The sequence below is a fragment of the Gadus macrocephalus genome, chromosome 17, assembly GCF_031168955.1.
Source record: "Gadus macrocephalus chromosome 17, ASM3116895v1".
NCBI classification, from domain to species: domain Eukaryota; kingdom Metazoa; phylum Chordata; class Actinopteri; order Gadiformes; family Gadidae; genus Gadus; species Gadus macrocephalus.
The window spans coordinates 10,941,716-10,965,450 of record NC_082398.1 but is presented as its reverse complement, the minus strand read 5'-3'; the positions used below and the strand labels follow the sequence as shown (position 1 = coordinate 10,965,450).

The 23,735-nt window shown below is 45.2% G+C and overlaps 1 protein-coding gene and 1 long non-coding RNA gene across 2 annotated transcripts; both read left to right on the top strand.

The window, feature by feature from the left end:
• Positions 1 to 329: 329 nt before the first annotated feature.
• Positions 330 to 23,477, top strand: ppp1r14bb (protein phosphatase 1, regulatory (inhibitor) subunit 14Bb). Its single transcript, XM_060077350.1, has 4 exons — positions 330 to 913; positions 20,047 to 20,130; positions 20,258 to 20,290; positions 20,407 to 23,477. The coding sequence occupies exons 1-4, from the start codon at positions 713 to 715 to the stop codon at positions 20,473 to 20,475; spliced, it is 387 nt and encodes a 128-aa protein (XP_059933333.1). The 5' UTR covers positions 330 to 712; the 3' UTR covers positions 20,476 to 23,477.
• On the top strand, positions 920 to 4,709 carry LOC132475960 (uncharacterized). Its single transcript, XR_009530039.1, has 2 exons — positions 920 to 3,697; positions 3,736 to 4,709. It is a non-coding gene; the product is annotated as an uncharacterized LOC132475960 (long non-coding RNA).
• Positions 23,478 to 23,735: the final 258 nt, after the last annotated feature.

Below are 23,735 nucleotides of genomic sequence, written 5' to 3'. Positions count from 1 at the left end.
ATGCCATGGGGAGAAAGGAAAGGGGGAGAGAAAAGGGAAATCCTAAATTGTATGGGGGCCAGAATAGGTAACGAGTGAGCAAGAAGAGAAGGAGTGGAAAAGGTTGTGAAGCGCAGAGAAAACCAACATTTGTGTGTGTGTGTGTGTGTGTGTGTGTGTGTGTGTGTGTGTGTGTGTGTGTGTGTGTGTGTGTGTGTGTGTGTGTGTGTGTGTGTGTGTGTGTGTGTGTGTGTGTGTGCGCGCGCGTGCGTGCGCGTGACCACGTAACGTCGAATTCGCAAGGCTCGCGCACGTATCTCCCGGCACGAGGAGGACAGTGTTGCCAGATTGGGGCAGATTTCCCGCACAATCTGGCAACCCTTGAGGAGGAAAGAGCCGAAGAAAGGAGCCATCCGCGCGTGTGATTTGTCTTTGTAGAGCCGACTCGGTGAACGTCTCGCGTCGGGAACTTTGTTGGCTTTTCTGCATGAAGTCGAGTCAGCATTCCTTCAACTCGAATGCACTAAGATTGCAAATTAAATCCGTTTTTGTTCGTCCTTTTTGTTTTTGAAAAGGGGACGGATGCCATGTCCATTTGGTTTTGGATTTAAACCAAAGGTCTAACTGGGACCACAAAAGACCGTCCACACACAACAGGTCTACAACTCGCTCCTCTTTGTATTTTCAGCCGTTAACAGGGATTTCTTAGTTTTTTTTATATACTTGACCTATCATGGCTGCTGTGACAAGCCCAGAGACGAGCCCGCAACCCCGGGTATATTTCCAGACGCCGACCGGCACCACGGAAGAACCGGAGACACCGGTCCGTAAGCAGGGACGCGTCACGGTCAAATACGACCGAAAGGAGCTCCGGAAGAGACTGAACCTGGAGGAATGGATTATCGATCAGCTCACGGACCTCTACGACTGTGAGGTAAGATTCTGAGAATAACCGGGCCTCACCAAAAAAATTAATAACCGATCGATCGCATGGATCCACCGTCTCGCTAAGTAAAAGGGGCTGCCGATTATAATCGATCCGTTTATAAGCGGCCGTTTACATTGATAGTCCTTTTCAGCATTCAGTGTGAATTAATAGCGTCTGAAAAAAAAACAACGTTGTTGCTTTTTGGCCTAGTGAGGTTTGATCTCGTTCATGGGCCACATGCAAGAAACACTCCAGCCAGAAAGCACAAATATAGGGAATTAAAATATTGTGTTGGGGTTTACCTGCAGATTTGCAGCACAATGTGCTCATACATATGATTTCTTCCTTCAGCAGAACTTAATTTCCTTCTTCCAAGTGGTATAGTTATATCCTATGCTATATATATATATATATATATATATATCCCTTAAAGCTGTAATTATAGGGTAAAAACGTTTTGACCGTACACTGCTCCAAACTAGCGATGTTGAACGCCCTGTTCACACCGCTAGCCTCAAACTATCCGCGGGGACGCGGCAACGAGGGGTGGGCGGCAGTTGCAGCGGCGGCGTCAGGCGGCGGTAAGCCCGCTAGCTCGAGTCGGCTACTTATCTGGCGGTGACCCATATTCTATTCCTAGCGCCCAGCGAAGACACAGCTACTAAAGGGTTGTATAGTAGTGGAGCTCTCGGTAGGCTAGGGTGGGGGTAAAAGGGAGTCCAACTCAACTAGAGAGGACGGGAATTGGAATGAGTGACGCAGACAAATGTCGGTTGGGAAGACGATGCACGTGCTTGGTAATGGCAGGACTGTGTGCACATCCACACCTGGTGAAGATTATACCCAGCTCTTCCACATTCTGCCTCATTTAACGACTCAAACCCACCAGCAATTAAATCGGTTCAGGCAGGGATTCGCTGTCTGAATTTATCTGACTAGCCGATACATTCCTTAAGGGCCTCTGATGCAACATCAACGATAAATGTCTGAAAAGTTGGATCATTGATATCAACAGATTTGCATTCCCCATTGGTCCGATCTGGGATTTTTGCTGGAACAGAACATGCATATGAAGCAATAAGAGGCTATCCGAAAATAGTCGAGAATAGAGTTTCCCATTCAAGCCCTAACCCGGAAAGGGATTCATTGTCTTGTTTCGTTATAACTGAAATGTTTCATATAAAGGCCTTAGCAATAGGCCTACTGCTAGCTCAATTAAGACCTCCACTCCCACCTTCATATAAAAGTGTTTATTCTCTCGTTTTTAGCGCAAGGTCGGGGCATCTCACCCACTCTGGGGTTTGAATGCCACATGTAAATGGGCCGTCTATACCGATGTAGGCTCGAGAACAATGAGCTCACAGGGCCACCCTGCTGGGATTCAAATGCCATCGGAGGTAATTTGAATAAAGTAGGACATTTTCTTTTGTTTTCACACGGGTGAAATGTGATATTTTTTTTCTTTAAGAGACCGTTCCCAATACAGGCTGATGTTTTTGTTTCGGTGAAATGTATTCTCTCGCAACTGAAACTGGGTAGCAAAGATGAATAATGAATGCATCCTTCAGAAGGGGAATCCTGTGAACTGCCACTGCCCACAGAGTACCCCGTGGTGTCAAAGTTTAAGGAAGGAAAAGTCATTTGGCCAAACGCACTCCTACACGATGCAGTCATTCATTCTTCATTCACTCATTGTTTAACCTGTTCACACATTCACCTATTCATCCACTTTTTAAATGTGGTTATTCATTCGTTATTATCAGTTATTAATTTAGGCTTTGCTTGTTTGCATATAGACTATGCGTTATTGCATCAAATGCCTATTTTTGTTGTTGTTTTTTTTAATTCGTCCCGAAAGTCTCCAAAAGATGGAGGTCTAGACCGCAGACAGATGGCGGCCATTTCTCACAATGGGATCACCTGGCGACTCATGTCGCTCTTGAGAAGGAATGATGTAATTATTTATACCCTAAACCGACAGGAGTTTTGTCCCTCACTTCCCTTAATCAGTAATTGTCTTGTCAAACACACATGGACATGACTAATACACACACACACACACACACACACACACACACACACACACACTCACACTCACACTCACACTCACACTCACACTCACACTCACACTCACACTCACACTCACACTCTCACTCACTCACTCTATACTCTATTATTATTTAAACCCCAATTCTGCCGCTTCGGATGACAGAGATTACTGCAGGCTTGTTCTCGTTGAGCCATTTCTGCCGTATTAAGTCTGTGTTAGCAGGGAACCTCTTTGTTTTCAGACAACACAATGCTTGGGATTCTCTCTAATGTGTTCTCTGCTGTTTCCCGTTCTCTCGCTCTATGTCTCTCTTTCTGTCTCTCTCTGCCTCTCATCATCTCTCTCTGTCTGTCTGTCTCCATTTCTCTGTTTCTCTGTGTCTCTCTCCCTTATTTTGTGTGTTTAATGTGCCTCCGGCAACAATCCATATCTCTGCTCTTTATTTTCTTTGTTCAGCCGTGCACTATAACAATGTGCATGCACATCTTCTGTCTACCTCTACACCACACAATGGGCCTTCGTATGATATTTTAAGGTAAACCTAGAATCGTTCAAGTTGAGTGAGAGAGAGACTTCGTAGACAACTGGTGAAATGTGTGTGCTTTAGTGTAAAGTGATATGGGCCTTGCTGGTTCCCAGCGTAAGATGAAGGAGAAGGTGGTGTTTCCTAATTGAGACATTTCTAGATGTTGTTGTTGTGTCACAGAGTAATTACAATTATAACTAATCTTATTGAATATGTGAATTGTGCATATATTTATCGACAGTCCGTCCACAGTCGGTCAGTTGGTCATTATTCTAACTTGGTTGTATCTCTGTTCCATTGTGCATGTTCAATATGATACTTACACTGATATGGTCACTGATTCTTCTTTTGGAATCAGGCAATACATCGTCCTCCCTGTTTCATGATTTTGTTAATATTAGGTTAGATGTTTTGGAGGAAGAAATTCAGACCCCTCTACCGTTGTCTTGTAAATAAACACTCTTCTGCCCATCATCTCCATGGCAACAGGCTGGTTTAATGTTTATAAGTTGACACAGTCTTTCACTGCAGTTCTTTTGATATTATAACAGCCTTTTTTTATAGATACACTCTTTATTCAACCTTTTAGAAAAAAATAAAAAAACAGCTCGAGTCCTGCGTTATTATGAAGGAGATTCCCCCACCTCACCGACACTGAACGTGAATCCACGATTAAAGAATGAATTTAATTAAACATTTGGGGGTACAACAGCAAAATCTGTTGCCATGCTTCCTGCCATGGTTGTGACACACACACACACACACACACACACACACACACACACACACACACACACACACACACACACACACACACACACACACACACACACACACACACACACAGTCGATGGAGGGAGGGGACTAGGGTTTGGGCTGTGCATCAGGGAAGAGGTGTGATTGGCCAGCTGTAGAAGGACAAAATAGCAGAAACGTATGTGTGTGTTTGTGAATCAGGATGTAACGTGTTGGGCTAACACAAGGTCTATAGGTAGAGTTTCTGTTATTGACTATCATCATTTAAGACCTATATGATGTTTCCTTAAGTTTCTCGAACGTACTCGACTATTCCGAACAATGCTAGGGACCCTTAGATGAGTAGTAAATGTTGTCATTGTGTCCGATAGTGTTCTGGGTAAGAATGGTTGGGCTCTGTGTAATCTGTATGTGTGCCATATCCATGATGCACTGCACACCCGACGTTGATAAAAAAAAAAAGAAAATGATTTCGTCTTTTACAAGTCTTATCGACAAATCAATTAGGGCAGTTCTTAGGCCCTGATCAATAATCCACAAGATCATTCGCCTGTCAAAAACGATGTTGTAGTAACGCCAACTGGATCCGATTGTTGTGAGCTCCTGGTACATATAGTGAGGTACCCTCTTCTATAACTCACCTTTAAAAATCTGTAATGATACTCCATCTTATGAATTAATTAATCGATGACCAATGAATCCTGCTATTGATTCATGGATGGCTCACTACGGTGTTATAGACATTTGCTTTATGAGCAGCTAGCAGTCTTGACTCGGGGGGGGGGGGGAGTGGGGGTTAAAGTTAGTGCGCGGTGGTTGTCGGGAGATAAGTGAAGTGCTCTCCTTCTGACCCAAGTGTATTTATTGTGCCTGCACAAGGGCCGACACGTTGTCTTAAAACTCTCACACACAATGGAGGGAAGTAGTGATCAAGGGCCAAATAAAGTGTGTGTGGATGTGTGTGTGTGTGTGTGTGTGTGTGTGTGTGTGTGTGTGTGTGTGTGTGTGTGACGTGTGTGTGTGTGTGTGTGTGTGTGTGTGTGTGTGTGTGTGTGTGTGTGTGACGTGTGTGTGTGTGTGTGTGTGTGTGTGTGTGTGTGTGTGAGAGGGTATTTAGGGAACCTTCGGATCATGGGTTGTTTTGGCCATTTTTGTAAACCTCAGACCCCAAAGACAACATTCCAGTGTGTGTGCGTGTTTGTGTATGCGCGCACACACACAGGAAGCCAAAGACGGCCTCCTACAAAGATCGTTTGTTGCACAGCAGGGATGAAAGACTGGCGTTGTCTGGAACCCACCCTTACACACATACAGATACACACACACAAACACATGGTCACAGAGAAGCATCCTGGCTGAGTATGGGGTGAGTCAGCAATACATTACATATTCTACTGCCCTACTGACACAGAGAGAGAGACAGGGAGAAAGGGAGAGAGACATAGACTTTGACTGGATATCCAAGTTCAGATTCTAAGTTGTGTCCGTCAGTCAATCATTCTGTTTCAGTCATTCTAGAATGGGTTGTCTGAGGGTTCTGATCGCAACTGACGCGCGACCATGCACATGTTAGATCTGGATCATTCTTCAGAGTATCGTGAAGTCTTATGGAGGATAATATTAAGCAAAATCCTCCATATTGGCATCCATTTTGGATTCCACCACCAAGCTAGCTGGCTAGTTCAAGCCAACAGTTGGACGACTTAATTCAGTTGCATTACGTTGGGCTTTCCCTCTAATCTAAAAGTGTTGTTGGAAGGGAACAACCTATGAAATCGTGGAAATCTTTGGCAGCGAAACAGAAGTAGTACCATGTCGAGTATTTCAAAATGGGGAATAAGCCCGAACTTGAAGGACCTGCAGAGACGACACCCCCTCCCTTGCTAACATGGTGTCGGTGGTTTGATTCCCAAACGTGTTCAAACCTGTTTTCTCTGGATCAACAGGGTGCTTTTAATCCATTAAACTGACTGAACGGGGTCCTGTAGACCATATAAACGGACATAGCCGTGTCTAGGCCTAAAAAAAAAAAAAGTTTGGTTCCTGTTGGTTGTCAGTTGAGGTCATGGGTAGGTAGGGAATTTTTTTTATTTTTTTATTTTATTTTTTCCAGCGGCAGCGAATGATAGGTAGGTTGTTTTCATTTAAAAACGAGAAAATTCGCTCATCCTTGTACAGAATGAAGAGGTGCTGTACCAAAACGTAATCATAGTTTGCATAAAAATTATTATTATTATTATTTTTTTTATTTTTTTTATAAAGCTCATGAAATAATTTGGGTCGCACATAAATTGACAGGGTCGGTCGGAAACCGGAACCAAACAAAAAAATTTTTAGGCCCTATAAACTGAATATAACAATGTGTGTGCTCCCTATGGTGGGCGTGTATCAACAGTGTTTGGGTGAGGGAGAGCGAGAGAGGGATGACTTGGGAGTGGGGCGAGCGAAACAGGAAGTGAATAAGCTGGCGAAAAGAAAGAAAGAGGGCGAGAAAGAGGAGTGAGGGCGACGTGAGTCAACACGTGGAATGTTATGCTCCATCTGTCACAGGAAGAGTGTGTTTATAAAATAAATGGACACACAGCAGGCAGACACACCACTTTCTAACAAGTCCGCTTTTTGCACGCATACTATTTCACACCTATTCCCCAAACAATGTGTTGCTCTATTTATGGTGAGGTGTCTGTGTGTGTGTGTGTGTGTTTTTAAATAGATCTAAAATGAATTTTTTTTCCCACTTAAATCGACCTAAAGATTTGATTCTTCGTCTTTGACGTCATCAGTTTTTTTTTAAATTATTTTATTGTATTGTCTGATTATTTTTCCAAAACGAGACAACATTTTTTTAAGCTGATTTACTGGAAAGGAATATTGGCTTTGATATCAAATCCCAAGTCAAGCATGATACAACCGTTTTGCTGTTTGAACACAGTTCAAAGACGACACTATATTCTCTTTGGTGAACAATAGGGAAGGTATTAACGGGAGCGGGACATGACTAATAAAGATATAGGGCACACACGACAGTATGGTAAGATGTGTTCTTGTGTTTGTTGGCAATTCATGAACTTCTTAAACATTCAAATATTACAGCCGTTCATGTAGTTCTATTGCAGTGCCGATATATACAGTATATCAGCCTGCCGATATTATCAGCCGATATTTGCGTTTCTTACATGTATCGGCATCGGCCGATTCATTTATTTTTTCCCCGCAGATTTTTCTTTTTCTTTCTTCTAGAAATGCAGTATCAGCTCCAAATATCGGCTCAAGAAAATCAGTAATGGCGTATTAGTCATCGGCTAAGGCTGAAAAATCTATATTGGTCGTTCCCTAGTGATGATACAACCCCAGTGGCGGCAAAAAAAATTAACATGACGACGTGTGATTAAACATTAGGGATCGTATTAAAGAATCACAATGGGTCATAAAAGTAGAAGGTACACAAGAGGGGTTTTGTGTGTGTGTGTGTGTGTGTGTGTGTGTGTGTGTGTGTGTGTGTGTGTGTGTGTGTGTGTGTGTGTGTGTGTGTGTGTGTGTGTGTGTGTGTGTGTGTGTGTGTGTGTGTTGGCCTGTCTGTATGTGTGTGGTTGTCTCTCTGATTCTCTGCGGCCCGGCACCCTGTCATGTGTCACTCTGAAGGCAGTGGTCACCGGCGAATCAAATTACCCAATCAGGTAGCTTCAACTGACAGGCTACCATGGGTCATGCCCTGATTATAACCAGAGTAACTGACGAGGCCATCTCCCGCAGTCTGTGATGCCCGGGCATTCTCAATACACATAAAGCATATGCTAACCAACTGCCAATTTACAAATTACAGCAGAAGCTAACTATTGTCATTATTGATTTATCGCTAATAATTTGATATGGTAAAACATTAATTATGCAGTTCCTCCTCATTCATTCATAACTAATTTTATAAGAAGTTATAAACAATATTTGTAGCACTTGTTATTGAAGTATTGAATTTCCCATTGGGTATGAGTAAAGAACAGGTCCCTACTCCAGACGAAATGCCGTGTTGGGACCGGATATTTCCTGATAAGCCCTCGATTGGCTCTTCAGTCTGCCCGTCTGCTTGACTCCCTCCCTCCATTGGATACGGTCGTGATAAGGGGTGGAGCTGAAGGATGGTCTTCCCATCCATAAGCGCGACTGTCAGACCCCAAGCATGTGGTATCAGCTGCTGGCCCCTTGTGTTCACCCCCCCCCCCCCCCCCACACCCTTTGTGAGACTACAGTAGTTAATCTGTGCATGGGGGGGGACAACCATCTCTCTCATCTCTTAAGGTCGGTTCTCCTCTTCCCCTCTGGTGTTGGGGGAGTCAGTTCCCCAGGCCCAGCCGGTGTTTAGAACCAAGGCGGACTCTGGGGGAATGAGGCCCACGGTGGTTGTAGCAGAGGCCAGCTCCCCCGCCGGGAGTACATGGGAGTATGTTAAACCAGGGGCGGTGTCTGCCAGAGCTAGGGACTTAGTGGTTTATCGATGCTGTCATTGACGTGGTGTGTGTGTGTGCGTGCGTGCGTGCGTGCGTGCGTGCGTGCATGCGTGCGTACGCGTGTGTGTGCATGCGTGCGTGTCCAAACAGAACGTTTCTGGGTTTGATCCCCCACTGTCTATAATCAAACCTGTTGGCTTCCTCGAGCTAGATGACCCCACGACCCCTCCCTTTTCCTTATTGACCCGATCCAAACTCACAGTATGTCATTTTGGATAAATGTCGGACATGTTTAGTCACGGATAAATCTCTACACTCGTCTTGACATGTTTTATTGGAGGTGAGCGCCAGAAAGAGAGGGAGGGTGAGAGAGCTCAGAAAGAACCCATATTGGAGTGAGACTCTCCTTTACCACGTCACCTGTGGTTGGCCGGCCAACTGTGTGAGATTGGCAACGGAGCCGGCAGTTGCTTAGCAACGGTCACGTGCGCGGAATAGCCGACCGTGGAAAAAGTCAGTTGGCTCCAACTCATCTCATTAGAGTAAAGTTGATTGTTATTATCACGCTGGGGCTTTTAAAACGAAAAGCCTTTTCTGTACATCGAACGAGACCGCTGTCAAACCTATGCTTGCTCGGGACGTGCTCCATCTCCGTGGCGACGCTTGTCAGATTTATTCATCATCATTAATGCAAACCACCGGACCGGTTGGTCTTCTGCCACTTGGGGTTCCAAGCAGACGAGTCGCTACACATTTGCTGCTCATCTGGGGGTACAATCTGAATCTTTCACGTGTGTTTTGTTGTACGCAATAGTGCTTCAGTTTATCACACACACCAGCAAGCCACATGGTTCTTGAAGAAGAAAAATCTGGACAATTTTAAATGATGTCTCAAACAATGGTTCAGATATAGAATCGCAGAAACGGCAAAAACGTTTATTTTACTTTGAAGGCCTAGTTTCGCACAAAAAAGCGTTAAATACATGAAGCCTGATTTAATGTTACACCGACGGCGGCCATCAGACAAGATGTTTGCACTGACGTTGACTCCCAGTATAGCCCTCATCTGTCCTGCACAAACCAACCAACACACACACACACACACACACACACACACACACACACACACACACACACACACACACACACACACACACACACACACACACACACACGAACGACTGTGTCTCCGTCAGATGTATTATGTTAATGTCCTCCACGGTGTTAATATCACTTACAGTAATCCCCCCCGCACACACACCATCACTCTCGCCTTGCCTTTTAACCAAGCCCGCGAAGAGCTCGTGGAGGGGTTGCCATGGAAATGGCAATTAGCCTTCCCCTATCGAAGTGAGCAGGAAGGAACGCACTGCCATGTTTGGGTGGATGTGCGTATGCAAAATCAGCATTGTATCGACCTTGATTATAAGCTGCTGATGCATTTGCCCTCTTTCTTTCCCTCTTCTGCTTTGTCTTTCTCTTTCTTTCTTTCCCTCTTCTAGTCTTTCTCTTTCTATGCATCCCAATATATAACACAAAAAACTTTATAAACGTTACAATGGTTAGACCAACAGCCATCATTCCTGTGGACCATTGCTAATGCTTTAGATAACCAGTCTTTTATATAAGTAGGTAGTCGTTCCTTGTATACTAAGTTAATAAGTGGCCCGATGTTTGTCAGAGTGGTTGAGCCTTCATCACTGCCAACCTGGCCCTAGTAAACCATCCAATAGGGCATGTACATCCTGACGTGAGAACGCAATGACCACCTCCATTTCGGTATAGAAGTATATGAATGTTAATGGGACTACCTGATGGTGGTTTGGACATGGTTTCGTAAGTAATCATAAAATGATTTATCATTATTGGGTGACATTGTTCTGATGCGAGACTTGGCAAAACAACATTTTGGTTAGCCTAGGATACGTTATATTAATGTTTATTTATTATTCTACATTATAACAACTCTCTTGAGTTTTCAGCAAAAAAAAAATCCCATGATGCAGTGGGGTGGGTATCGCCAACCACCTCGCGATACGATACGCATCCCGATACAGGGGTCGCGATACGATATGTATCGCGATACATGCGATACATACGTATACGATACGTATCCCGATATTTTAGGCTTATAACACAACATTTTTGCCTGTAACTCCTTGACAGTACATCATAAAATATTTGTCACCTCATGTGGATTCTACAGAGACTCTGCTTTCAAATTATACCATCAACTGGATGATGGGTCAAAGTATGCAGGCAGGCACAGGAACCAAGTAGACGCTGTACAAAGAAACAGACATATGTAACCAAATATAGTTTTTTTTTTATTTTGCAGTAGACCAACAAGTACTCTCTAGTAGTGCATGTAAACACATTCACAAGGAAGTGGTGCAGAAATAAAGCTGCCTTTAAAAATAAGTAAACTTAAAACATAGCCTTTACAACAAGGCCGTAGTGTGAAAAGACTGGGTTGCCCTCGACGTCCACACGTCACACGTAATGGCTACTCTGCTTGCTTCTGAAATGGAATCGATAACGTGTCGTTTTACCTCATCATACAGGCGAGGCACAGCGGTTTCAGTGATGAAGCGACGAGTCGGAATAGTGTAGCGAGGTTCACATTCAGCGATTAGCGCCCGGAAGCCTTCATTCTCAACCGAGCTGTACGGACGCAAGTCCTTACATATGTATGACACAAGAGCGTCGGTGATTTTCTTCGCCTTTGGTGAAGTTGTAGGGAATTTAGCTTGCAACCCCGCCGTCAGACTAGCTTGTGTCCCTGTGGCTGTAGCATTTACCGGGGTTTCCGAGATGCCAACGTGATGCCTCGTCATGTGCAGATGGAGGTTTGTTGTGTTGCCAGAGTACTTAACTTTTTGCCCGCAGTGTTTGCAGACGGCGTGTGTCATGTCCAGCTCTTTTTTTTCATTTTTGTGGAATCCAAAATGCTCCCAAACGCGAGCTTTCAACTTTACTGGGGGCGAAAATATTTTTTCCCTACTGCCTTCCTCCATGTTAGTTTTGTCTGAAGCGGCTGGAGGTCACACTTATTCTATTGTCAGCAGCGCTGCCGCCTAGTTCTACAGCGCTACCGCCGTGTGGCCGAAATGCACATAGCAAGGAGCAAATGTCATGCAGTTTCATGAATTTGATTAGCGGTAGGGATTTGTTGCACGTGAAGTATCGATACTGACGCCTCCGTATCGATACACGCATCGTAAAGAGGCCCGCGACGATGTATCCCCGTATCGATATTTTGAACACACCCCTATGATGCACTCTGATGTAGAAACCCTAGGAGTTGACTGATGGGCCAGGAACGTTTGAGTGTGTAAAACGGCCAAATGTGACAACATGCTAATCCATTGTAATCCTACTTAATGTCTTCCTTGTCACCCTGATCTGCTCCTAATCTCCTCATTCACGCCTTATTGTTGTGGTAATCACTCAATGTTTACATGCATGTGCACTGCAGACAAATCTCTGAGGACTTTTAGAGTATCTCTCACTTTGTCTGACCATGTATATCTCTCTCTTTCTCTCTCTCTGTCTCTGTCTTTCACTCACTCGCTCACTCACTTCAGTTCACATTCATCATGGTTCATGGCGATGTGTGAGACTGTGAACAATTGGGAAATATCACCAGTGTGTTTGAGAGAGACCTAGCATAACCTCTGGTGTATATTATAGGAGATGGAGTAAGAGGAGATGGTGGTGTGAGGGCCGGGGGGGGGACACTCCTAGAAGTGGAGGCTTGTTGCTAGCCCACCAACCCTCTGGGAGATGGCTCGCCTACTAGCGAACCCTTGGTGACCAGGTGTGTCGCGCCAGATGAGACTCTGCCAAAGACACCAATTCGCCTCTAGGGAGGAGCCATTGAACCCAAAGCGATTTAAACATATTGTCCATGATGTGTATGTTGTGAACGTTATTGTCTACACTACTGCAGAATACAGTTTTTCATTTTGTCCTCCCAGAAATCAGTTTGGGTGTGTAGATATTTGTGCTGTGCTGCTACAAAACTACTCCTCAACCAAGCTATGTTCATGCTATAAATACTCAGCGCTCTCTCGATTCGGTTTTAGTGGAAACATTTAAACACTAACCGCACTTAACATTGTGCTCCAGTATTGATTGTACGCCGCTCGTTCTCGGTCTGGATAACAGCGTCTGCTAAGAATAACTAAACGCTGGTATCAGAGCCCCCGTTTAACTGGAGTTCATGTCCGCGACGCTACTGCTATAAGGTTGTGATAACATGACTGGTATCCATGGAGACAAAAGCAGGCTCCAGACCATAATAATACACAAGCAAGGCCAGGAACAGAGGACTCCATCATCATCCTCCTCCTCATCATCTTACTGGCTTTCTTTCCTTTATTTTTCCGACCAAGGAGCCCTGAACATGCAACCTGGAAAACCCTGGAATTAAACACTTTTCCAGTTGTGGAGTACATCGGAAAATTTTTTAGAAAATGAAAAAAATGGCCCTTGCTCTGGAAAACCCAAGGAAGATATTGAGTAGTGTTTTTGGACCCATTCAGATCGGTTGCACATCTAGGCGTTTATCAGCACACTAACGGCTTAGTGAGCGTAATCCAAAATTCAACTCGCTTTTACTTTTCGATGCACATTCCTATCACATGCTCCTGCACCATATATAAACACAGTCAGTGTACACTCTATCCCTCCCCTCTCTCTCAGCCGTGGGAACTTGCGAAGGGGAATACTCTGAGTGGGAGGCGGCCTGTAGAATGTTCCGGTCATATTAATACGGCGAGAGAATGCTGCCTTCATGGCCTTGTAAAATACGGCACCGCTGCCCTCGCTGTTACGTAGCGCAAACAACGCAGGACACAGCCCGCCTGATTAAACACTGTGTGTGTGTGTGTGTGTGTGTGTGTGTGTGTGTGTGTGTGTGTGTGTGTGTGTGTGTGTGTGTGTGTGTGTGTGTGTGTGTGTGTGTGTGTGTGTGTGTGTGTGTGTGTGTGTGTGTGTGTGTGTGAGACACGAGGCCTAGCGTCAGAGTTGGAGCAGATGCATAGATGGAGTGTAGCGGGTTTAAACAGGATTGTTTTATCTTATTCCAGGAAGGAAATGCTTCTATCTGATTAGATGGGCTAGAGAGAGACGCAGAGACACACACGCTCACACAGCCACACACACTCGCTGGATTAAATGTGTGCTGTATTGATTGCTATCGACGTAACGTCGTGTGGTTTGTGCTCGTTGTTGACTTTTTCATTAGGCTGCTCAGTGCACACACACGAGCGCGTACGCACGCACGCACACAAATTTGTGTGTACGACTATCTCCCAGGGTCAGGTGACCAAACAGGAAGTGGCCTGCTGCTATTCTGGAATGTTAACTCATCCAGACCTCTCTAGGCAACACTCATGTAAGCTCCCATCTCCCTCCCCCTCCCCCTCCCACCGCTCTTACCTAACCCTCCCCCGCTTCCTCACAGAGGTAACCACAGAAGAAGAAGAAGTCCTGTGCGTGTGTGTGTGCGTGTTAAAAGATTCCCAGCCACCACGAGTCTAGTTCTATAGGGGTTAGATCCCCTTGTTTCTTTCTACTAGGGTCATTTAACAGACACATTCATCCAGAGGGAGCTGCGTCGTGGATACAGGTAGGCGGTCGCAGGTGGGGTCCAGGGGTCGTCCTGCTCCATGCCCACAGGTTAGGCCGCGCACGTTAGGGGGATCGAACGCAGAGCCTTTGGGCGCGGAGTCAAACACTGGACTGTGGTTCTTCTGCTCTCTCCATGTCTTGAGCGCAACGTGAGAGCGTTGGACCGTGAGCTGTAAAGTGAACCGCAGATCGACTGGAGGAAGGATTCTTCCGTCTCTCGTGGGCGCATCAGACCTGTGTGTGTCTGTGTGTGTGTCTGTGTCTGTGTCTGTGTGTGTGTGTGTGTGTGTGTGTGTGTGTCTGTGTGTGTGCAGTCGTGTGTGTGGGCCTCAACCCGGGGAGACGTGCTGCCACCCTTGGGGAGCCTTTCTGAGAGCGATGTTCAGGGGCTGTGGAGTGACTGACTGTAGAACCACAACAAAGGAACAAAGCACTTCTCCAGACCTAGAATAGACGACATGGTACACACACACACACACACACTCACACACACACACACACACACACACACACACACACACACACACACACACACACGAGTCAGGCAGGTGGGGGGGATATGGGGGAGTGTGTGGGGTCTTTGTTCCACGCCACAGCGATTACTTTTCCTTCCTTTTCCTCTTCCTCCCAGACGCACACACACTTAACTCACTCTCTTTTGAAAGCGTTAGTAACATTTGAACGGCCATCCACTGGATTAATTCCTTATTGATTTCCATCAAGAATGAAAAACATTGGCGCAGCCTTGGCATTTCAAGTGACACGTTCCCCCCAAGTACACACACGCATACCGACCACCACACACCACCACATCAACAACGGTGAACAACGAATCAGGACAATTAAAATGATCATCTAAGTTGGTTTCTTTGGGTTTTCCTTCCGTCCTACTCCTCTGTCAGACATGAGTACCAACTGCCCTCACTTTAGCTTTTACAACGGCCAGTTACCACGACAACCCCGTTACGAGTGATCTGGAAGGTCCTCGGATAGAAGCATGCTTGTTGCAGTGACACTAAGTCTTATTGTTGAATAAAAAGTGTAGTTTCAGACTACAGAGGAGACACAAAGACTCTGCTTTGTCGTTGTGTGCGTGTGTGTGTGTGTGTGTGTGTGTGTGTGTGTGTGTGTGTGTGTGTGTGTGTGTGTGTGTGAGGTTTCCAGTGTACTTCCCATTTCTGCAGAACATCGCTTGAGTCATTTCTGTTGTCATGGCGAGCGAGAGAGAGTGTGTGTGTGTGTGTGGTTTCCAGTGTACTTAACATTTCTGCAGAACATCGCTTCAATCGTTTCTGATGTCATGGCGAGAGAGGGTGTGCATGTGTGTGTGTGTGTGGGTGGGTGTGTTGTTGTGTGCGCAATATATACATGTGTGTTGTCGATGAAAGTCAGCAGTCTGCTTAGATCTTGTCCAGCTTTAATGTCACTGGCCTGCCTCAGTCAACCATAACACACACTCGCACAGACACACAAAGCAATAATTCCCCTCTTCCACTGGCAGATGCGCTTCGGACCCAGCACGCCTCAGCCCAGTAGTGAGGGTGCGGTATTAACAGCTCAGTTACGGCTCGCGTCTCCACCGCCAACAGTACTCTTGGGGTAGGGCGGGGTTTAAGCCGTATGGTGATAACCGCGGCAGCAACGTAATCATTGCGATCTCATAGCAGCCCGACACAGTGTAGCCTGCTAATAAATCGAAGGAAAAAGAAGAATGTGCATAATGAACAAAGAGCAACAATGTAGGACGTCCAAAAAGGACGGCTAACTTTTCCGCAACATTTTCTTCAATAAACGAAGCTTTTGCCGTTGTCCAGAAATACGTTGCGGGTACTGCGTTTGTTTGTTATTATCCCCCTGTCGCACAGAAGTTGTATTCTGTCGACCAATCAACGGACGGCTTGTGTAGCTCGAACTTGCCGGCACCCTTTCAGGCGCCTCAGCACCCCAACGGATGAGTACTGCGGGACGAATAACGCTCAATACGGCTCAGTCCGGATCACGGCCACTTTTGGCGGTGGAAACGGGACCCGTGCCGCACCTTTGCAGACTGAACCGACCCGCCCCCTCCGGGGGAAATGCGCCAGGAGGATGTAGAGACACAACTTGTCTCTAGTGTTTCCACACCCTGCCACTCGATCTGTGACCCAGAAGACTGGTTGAAGGCTCGGTGTCTGTACATCATGGGGGTCCCTCTGTCTGTCTGTGATAAGTGTGTCATTGTCTGTCCTTAAAGTCCACCCATGTGCTTTAACACAGCTAAATATACACACAGCTTAATGCCAGTGTGTGTGTGTGTTCCCCTTTTCTGATTTATTTCCACCCGAAAGGGTGGGTGGTGGTGTGTCTGTCAGTTACTGCTCCATTCTGCTGACAGTAAGTCTGGCTCTCACCTTTACTGTAAATCCTTTACTCTCTCACACACACACACACACACACACACACACACACACACACACACACACACACACACACACACACACACACACACACACACACACACACACACACATCCTGCACATTAAATCCTAATACTATTAAACTGAGCTCACCCCAAAGCTCTCCAGAACCCAACGAACACGCACATCACCACGGTAACGACCACCATCACCAGCAAGCAGCTCTCTCTATTAATGCAATTCTGTCCTGCTGAAGAGTTTCTCAGCAGTAATGAGATTGCTAAATTATTTTAGGTTAAACTTTACAATAAGGGTACATTCATTTAACATTAATTCACAAACAGTTATTACGCATTAAGTAACCATTAATTAACAGTTAACGAATGGTCTATTAATCAATTACCATTGGTGTTCATGTTTACCAATGATAATGTTAACTAAGGTATTCATTCATACATTATTTTGTAGATGATATTATTAAAGTTTCGTCTTGAGCCCTGTCCTGAAAGGGACTACACATCGTCCGGGACTGAGAAGTTTCACTGTAAACCGTTATTACGGATATAAACTCATTGATTGGCTCTCATAACAGCACCAAGCCTCACATGCTCTTTTCTTCAGTAGCAGCAAAGACGTGTTAACATGTGTGTTCGCTAGCGTGTCTCTAGTGTAGCTAGTGGGACACATCACTGTGGGACACTTCTTCAAACCAGACGAGAGGTTTACAAACTGCACTCTTGAGAGGCTGCAGTCTGGGTCACACCAGGTGTTAGACCAGATTAATAACACGCACAGTGGAATACACACAAGCACAGTTAACACACACACATATTGTGCAAGTTGAATCAAGCGAACATCGACAGAAAGACTTTGGCTCGTTTGAAAAGATGTGTATGCGTGAGTGTGTGTGTCTGTGTGTGTGTGTGTGTGTGTGTGTGTGTGTGAGTTGAAGTGGGGGGGGGGGGGTACTTGGGCAGGTGCAGAGACAGCTGGTCTGGGCTTCTCTAACTAAGGGGAGGATGAGAGAAAACCAGCGAGGGAGGAAGAGAGACTGAGAGTAAGGGGGAGGGAGAGAGAGTAATACTGGGGCACAGTTCAGCTGTTCAATACAAACTGAAGAGTGTGTGTGTGTGTGTGTGGGGGGGGGGGGGGGGGGGGTAGCCTGGGAATGTGAATGAGTTGCAGACATGCTTTTCGTTTAATTGAGGAGGAGGAGAAGGAGGCGTAGCAGGAAGTGATAATGAAGGTTAAAGGTCTAACACAAACACACACACACACACACACACACACACGCACACACTCACAAAATGGCACCACCACAGGAGCTGTTCAACTTGCCAAAATGATTTTCCACACAAACATGTGGATCCAATATGTAGGGTACTACTAGTTGGATCATGGGAGGGGGGGGGGGGGGGGAAGGAGAGAGAGACAGGAAGAGGGAAAGAAGGACGGGAGCTTATTTTCCATTGAAGTGACAAGAGCACACGAGACTAGAGAGAGAAACTCGGTTTCTTCCAGTGTCTATTTGGCCCAATCCCATTTCTACCCCTTACCCCTTCCCCCTCCCCCTTGTTTTGAAGGGGAAGGGGTAAGGGGTAGAAATGGGATTGGGCCTTAGTCCCAATCCCATTTCTACCCCTTACGCCTTCCCCTTACCCCTTCCCCTTAACCCTTCAAAACAAGGGGGAAGGGGAAGGGGAAGGGGAAGGGGTAAGGGGTAGAAATGGGATTGGGCCTAAGTCTCCCTTTAATTTGATTCACCCGACCGTACAACCCACGAGGGACGCTCCAACGACCAGCGGTGGATTCGGTCATGGGACCTCAAAGCGAGGGACGGCGAGCATGAGCAAAAGGGGTGAACGCTAAACGCTACAAAAGGTCTGCAGACAAAACATGGCTTGAGGAGCTTGAGGAGGGATTTGCGCGCCACACCTTTTTTAAAAAGGAAGGTTGGCAGTTGGCTAAATGGCAATAACGGCATGATCAACTAAACAACGAGTCAGCTGGAGGCCGTTGTTGCAGTTTATCCTTTGTGATAGTCAGCATTAAGAGATATAGCTTCATGTTAATATCAGTGCTGTGGTTAGGAGCGGCGTATGGCGTGAAGCTCGATAAAGTCATGGCTGACTTGTCACTGATGTCCATGTAACACTGATGCCCTATTATCTAGATGTGGATTTTATTTTTCCATCAACTCTTTTCTTCAGAGACAGGTTTAAAGTCGACTTGTGTGTTAGCTAGCGTGTCTATAGTGTGGCTATTGGTACAGATCACTGTGGGACACTTCTTTAAACCAGAGGAGAGGTTTACACAGACACACGAACACCAGTGGTTAGACCAGGTTAATAACACACACATGCACAGTTGAATGCACACAAACACATATACAGTTAGCACAAACACACACACCCACAAACACACACACACACACACACACACACACACACACACACACACACACACACACACACACACACACACACACACACACACACACACACACCTCGGTTTATCTGTCAAGAGATATAGGGACCTCCTCCTCCGTCTCCTTTCACCCACACCACTTCCCTCTATGGCTGTATTTAGTGTTTAACACATTTAATACGACTCAGCAAGGTATTATTTGATGAGGAAAGCTTGTGCATGCTAAATCGATCCATCGATGTGTACAAACTAACCATGTTGGAGGGAAAGCGTATAATTACACGATGCCATGCTGTTCCTTTGTCCTGATCCTGTTTAGTAAAGGGGTATCCGCTACCCCCTAGTGGTCAGATTGGGGAGTTGCACCCGCAGAACAGCCCCTGCATCTTGAACCTGACTTATATCCATTTTATTGGTAGTCGACAGATAAAAATAAACCTTTCAACCATACCAACTTCATCTGGCAGCAACAAGAGTAAATGACTGCTTGTATTTACATAGGCTGCCATAGAGGAGTACTGTGTGATTTCAGATTGTAGTTTGAGGAATTTCTATATTAGATGAGGCATGTGTGTGGTCTTTTGTTTTGCTGACGCTCTCAGACACAGTCAACCATCAATTAAATGCTCCCATAACTCCCTGCTTTCCAATATACACACACACACACACACACACACACACGTATTATTTATTAATAGTAAATGTGGTTGCATGTTTGAAAGCATGATTCAACAAAGAAGCTGAGTCTGACCTTCTTGTGTGTGTGTGTGTCTGTGTGTGTGTGTGTGTGTGTGTGTGTGTGTGTGTGTGTGTGTGTGTGTGTGTGTGTGTGTGTGTGTGTGTGTGTGTGTGTGTGTGTGTGTGTGTGTGCGTGCGTGCGTGCGTGTGTGTGTGTGTTATTGAAGGAGGAGGCCATCCCTGAGCTGGAGATTGACGTGGACGAGCTTCTGGACATGCCCAGTGACCTCGAACGGGCTGCCAGGGTCAAGGTAGGACATGCACGTACGCACGTACGCACACATACACACACACACACACACAGCTGCCCTTTAATTTAATGCTAAACAATTCATAATAGCGTCAGACTCCCATCCCATAATATTCTTCTTGTTGCAGGAGTTGGTGGTTGAATGTTTCAAGCCCACGGAGGTACGTTCCCTGGATTTCTTTGCTCTGCATCCCTTCAGAAGGTTTAGTAACGTGAGGCTGTTTTTGTTTATGTTTAGACCAACAAAATAAATGTTGTCCCTTGTGTCTTGCCGTAGATCTTCGTGTCCGAGCTACTGGATAAGATCCGAGGGATGCAGAAACTCTCCACGCCTCAGAAGAAATGATAGAACCTCCAACATCCTGTCCTCATACTCCTCCTCCTCCTACCCCTCCTCCTCCTCCTCTTCCTCATCCCCCCACCATCTCCTCTTAAGTTCCCTTTGTTTACTCTGTCTTCCTACCTCGCCTCACTTCTCCATTTTCCTCAGTCCTCCTCCTGCCCTCCCCGTTTTTCCTCCTCAACCCTACATTGTTTCTCCTCCCTCCCTCCCTCCCTCCCTCCCCCTCCCCCCCTCTCCTAGGAGAACCCCAGGCCAAGCTGAACTCGAGTCGTCGGTTGCTTTTCACGTTCAGCGTTCTCACCCCGAACCACATGGTTGTCGGGGAAAGATAAAAAGCTGTTTGTCCTGACTAGACAAAAGCCGCCGTCTTCATGTTGGCGATAAACGTGTATATTCCTCCTGCTGGTGTTAGTTTACAACACCGGGCTGGAGATTTAGCAGGAAAATTAAACACGAGGGCGCCATCTTCTCGTTACCGGAGAATAGATTAATTAATAAGAACAAGAGGAAAGGAGTCGGACGAAAGGGGGGCGGGGTACTCTGTCAAAGCAGCCAATCAGCTTCAAACAGGGTTTATTTCTGAACTATTACTTTTTTTTATTTTTTATTTTTTATTGTCTTTCTTTTGTGAAAGGTTTAAATTTGATGTAAATAATTCAATTTCCACGGCCATGGTTTAACTTAAGACTATTTTCGTGGGGTTTTGTTTTATTTTTACTATTCATTGTTTCGGAAACAATGTTTTGGTTTTTTAGTAGCTAATGGGGTGCCAGGAGTTTGTAATATGTTGAATTATTCACTCTTATCCTTAACCATATTCTATCTTCGCCACTATCAGTTTGAAACTTTTTGAGGAAACAGGTTGATTGTTTTGAAAAACCTAATTCTTGAAGGGAAACATTTGCGTACTTCGAATCCACTGAAGTCAGAACCATTTCTCATTCGTATCCCGAACGAATGCAAATTCACCGATAATTAAAAATTACCATCTGACACATCTACCACTATAACACTTTTACTTTTGTTACTATGCGCTCACAAGCATAGCTAAGACCCAAGAAGGGCCTTATATTTGTTCTGTTCAAAGTCCTCATAAAGATAGTGTGTGTGTGTAGGATCCTTCATAGTGTAAGGTAACCTTTTCAGTACGATAGTTGCTCATTCCTGTCTTCTGCTGTTTTCCGTATGACAAATCAGTTTTAGTAAAGGACCAGGTCCTCACTTTTCACACACATTTTCCACATCAACACATGGGGACCTAAATCGCAAAATGCCTTCTTTCTTGCTGTCTCGTTTCTCACCGTCTTTCTGTCTGTTGACCTCTCTCTCTAGTTTCTAGTTTCTTTCAGACGCATCAGCTTACTCTTATCTCTTTTGCTCTCCACACGTTTGGTGGCCAGAAATTGGAATTGAACTCAAACGACCTCAACTGGCCTCACTAGGTCAGCATTCTTAAACTGAAGTGTTTGGTTCAGAGCAATGTCGGTAACGCACACACACACTCATATATACACACACATACACGCGCACACACACACACACACACACACACACACACACACACACACACACACACACACACACACACACACACACACACAAGTAAGGGGTTTAGAGGTGATGAGCGGACCAGCTGGGTGTGGAGAGACATTGTATGGGAGGATAGGCCCTTGTGGAAGATTAAAGCTCCAATGCCTCAATGCATTGAATCACCTCCTACGGGCACCGCACATACAGACAGGGAGCACTCGCGCACAAAAACAAACGCCCCCTCTTGGTCGACGGCAGCGGAAACACATTTGAAAACCACAGCTGCATCTCGCAAACACACAGGCACCCCGTCCTCTCGCTCTCTCATTCCTCCTCATGCATGCTCGCCCTTGTACACGTACATGTGTGTGCACAGGCACGCGCACATACACACGCAGGCAGATGGAGGAAGGAGATCCTTGGACGACTCACAAGGTCTCAGTGTTTTCCTTCCTCGGGTGCCAATCATCTCCAAGAATAAGCCATCTGTTCCTGGTTCTGAGCCAATCGAAATCGAGGACATGGCCCATCTGCCAATGGGATGAGTGCAGGTGGATTGGTAGCAACCAATCAGCAGCGGCCGCGGCGTCAGCTGACTAGACAGCGAAACACTGCTCCCCTCTTCTCTGCTGTTTTCATCCCCCTGTTCTGTCCTTCCCTCTACTCTCCTCTCCTTTTTTTAAACAGATGTTGCCTTAGGTATTATTTATGTTATACAAACCAAATAAATGGAAGACATTTTCTTTTTCTTTTTTAAATGTGTGTTATATTGGAACCTCTGTTACCGTACGGAGTTGTGGCAAAGTGTAAAAAAAGGAAAAAATAAGGAAACAAAAAAATATCTAGACTCTTCTGCAGATCTTTTTCAATCATTGGAAATTGAAAGATTCCAGTTCGCGTTTTTTTATGTTCTAGAAGTGGGTGTTTAATACGTAGGCCTTGATGCAGTGGTTTGTTTAGAAGACCATTTGATTACCGGTCTGTTTTTAATTGTGCTCATGACACTTCTTATTAACGCCAGGCCTTGGGTTTAATATGTAGTCAAGAATAAATCCACTCAGATACATACTGGTGCGATTGCTTTTGCCTGCCCATACTGTCAATCCCCTAATCAGGATGGACTGCATCGTTTGGGGAAATGCTGTGATGGGTCAAATTTGTAGCAGGCATATTCAATCATGAACTAAATCTGAGTGAATTTCGTTCCTTTTTCTAAATCCCAGTTTGGATTATATCTTCCTAGACTGTTACTAAAAAATGTCTTTTTTTCACTGTTCGAGGGAAAATGTCCTAAATATAGATACGGTTTATAACCCGTCATTGGGGTGAAGAGCTAATACCATACAGATTAGAGAGGATTTGATATTGATTTCATCAAGCCACCCAACAAATGTAGCAATATCAACAAAAGGTCTTGTTTTTGCCCAGTTTTGTTACACTTTTATGCAACTTTAATAAAAATACATCAAATAAAACGTTGGTTTTGTTTTTGTGTCATTGGTTATTCATACACTATAGGCCTTCATAGAGATACAAATGATAGATAGCCACCTTGTGGCCAGTTGTAATAGTACACTCAAACAGTAATTACCCGTCCGACATAAAAACGTTTACTTAGAACGATTTTAAAAATAAAAACGTTTACTTAGAACGATTTTAAAAATAAAATAGTTTTCTAAAAGCTATTTTATGTATCAATTGCCTTTATATAATAGTGGATAACTGTCAAACTA

Excerpts from the sequence above, each read along its gene's own strand:
- ppp1r14bb (XM_060077350.1), top strand. The coding sequence starts at position 713 with ATGGCTGCTGTGACAAGCCCAGAGACGAGCCCGCAACCCCGGGTATAT. Across the intron at positions 914-20,046 it reads CGGACCTCTACGACTGTGAG|GAGGAGGCCATCCCTGAGCT; the intron begins GTAAGATTCTGA and ends GTGTTATTGAAG. Across the intron at positions 20,291-20,406 it reads AATGTTTCAAGCCCACGGAG|ATCTTCGTGTCCGAGCTACT; the intron begins GTACGTTCCCTG and ends GTCTTGCCGTAG.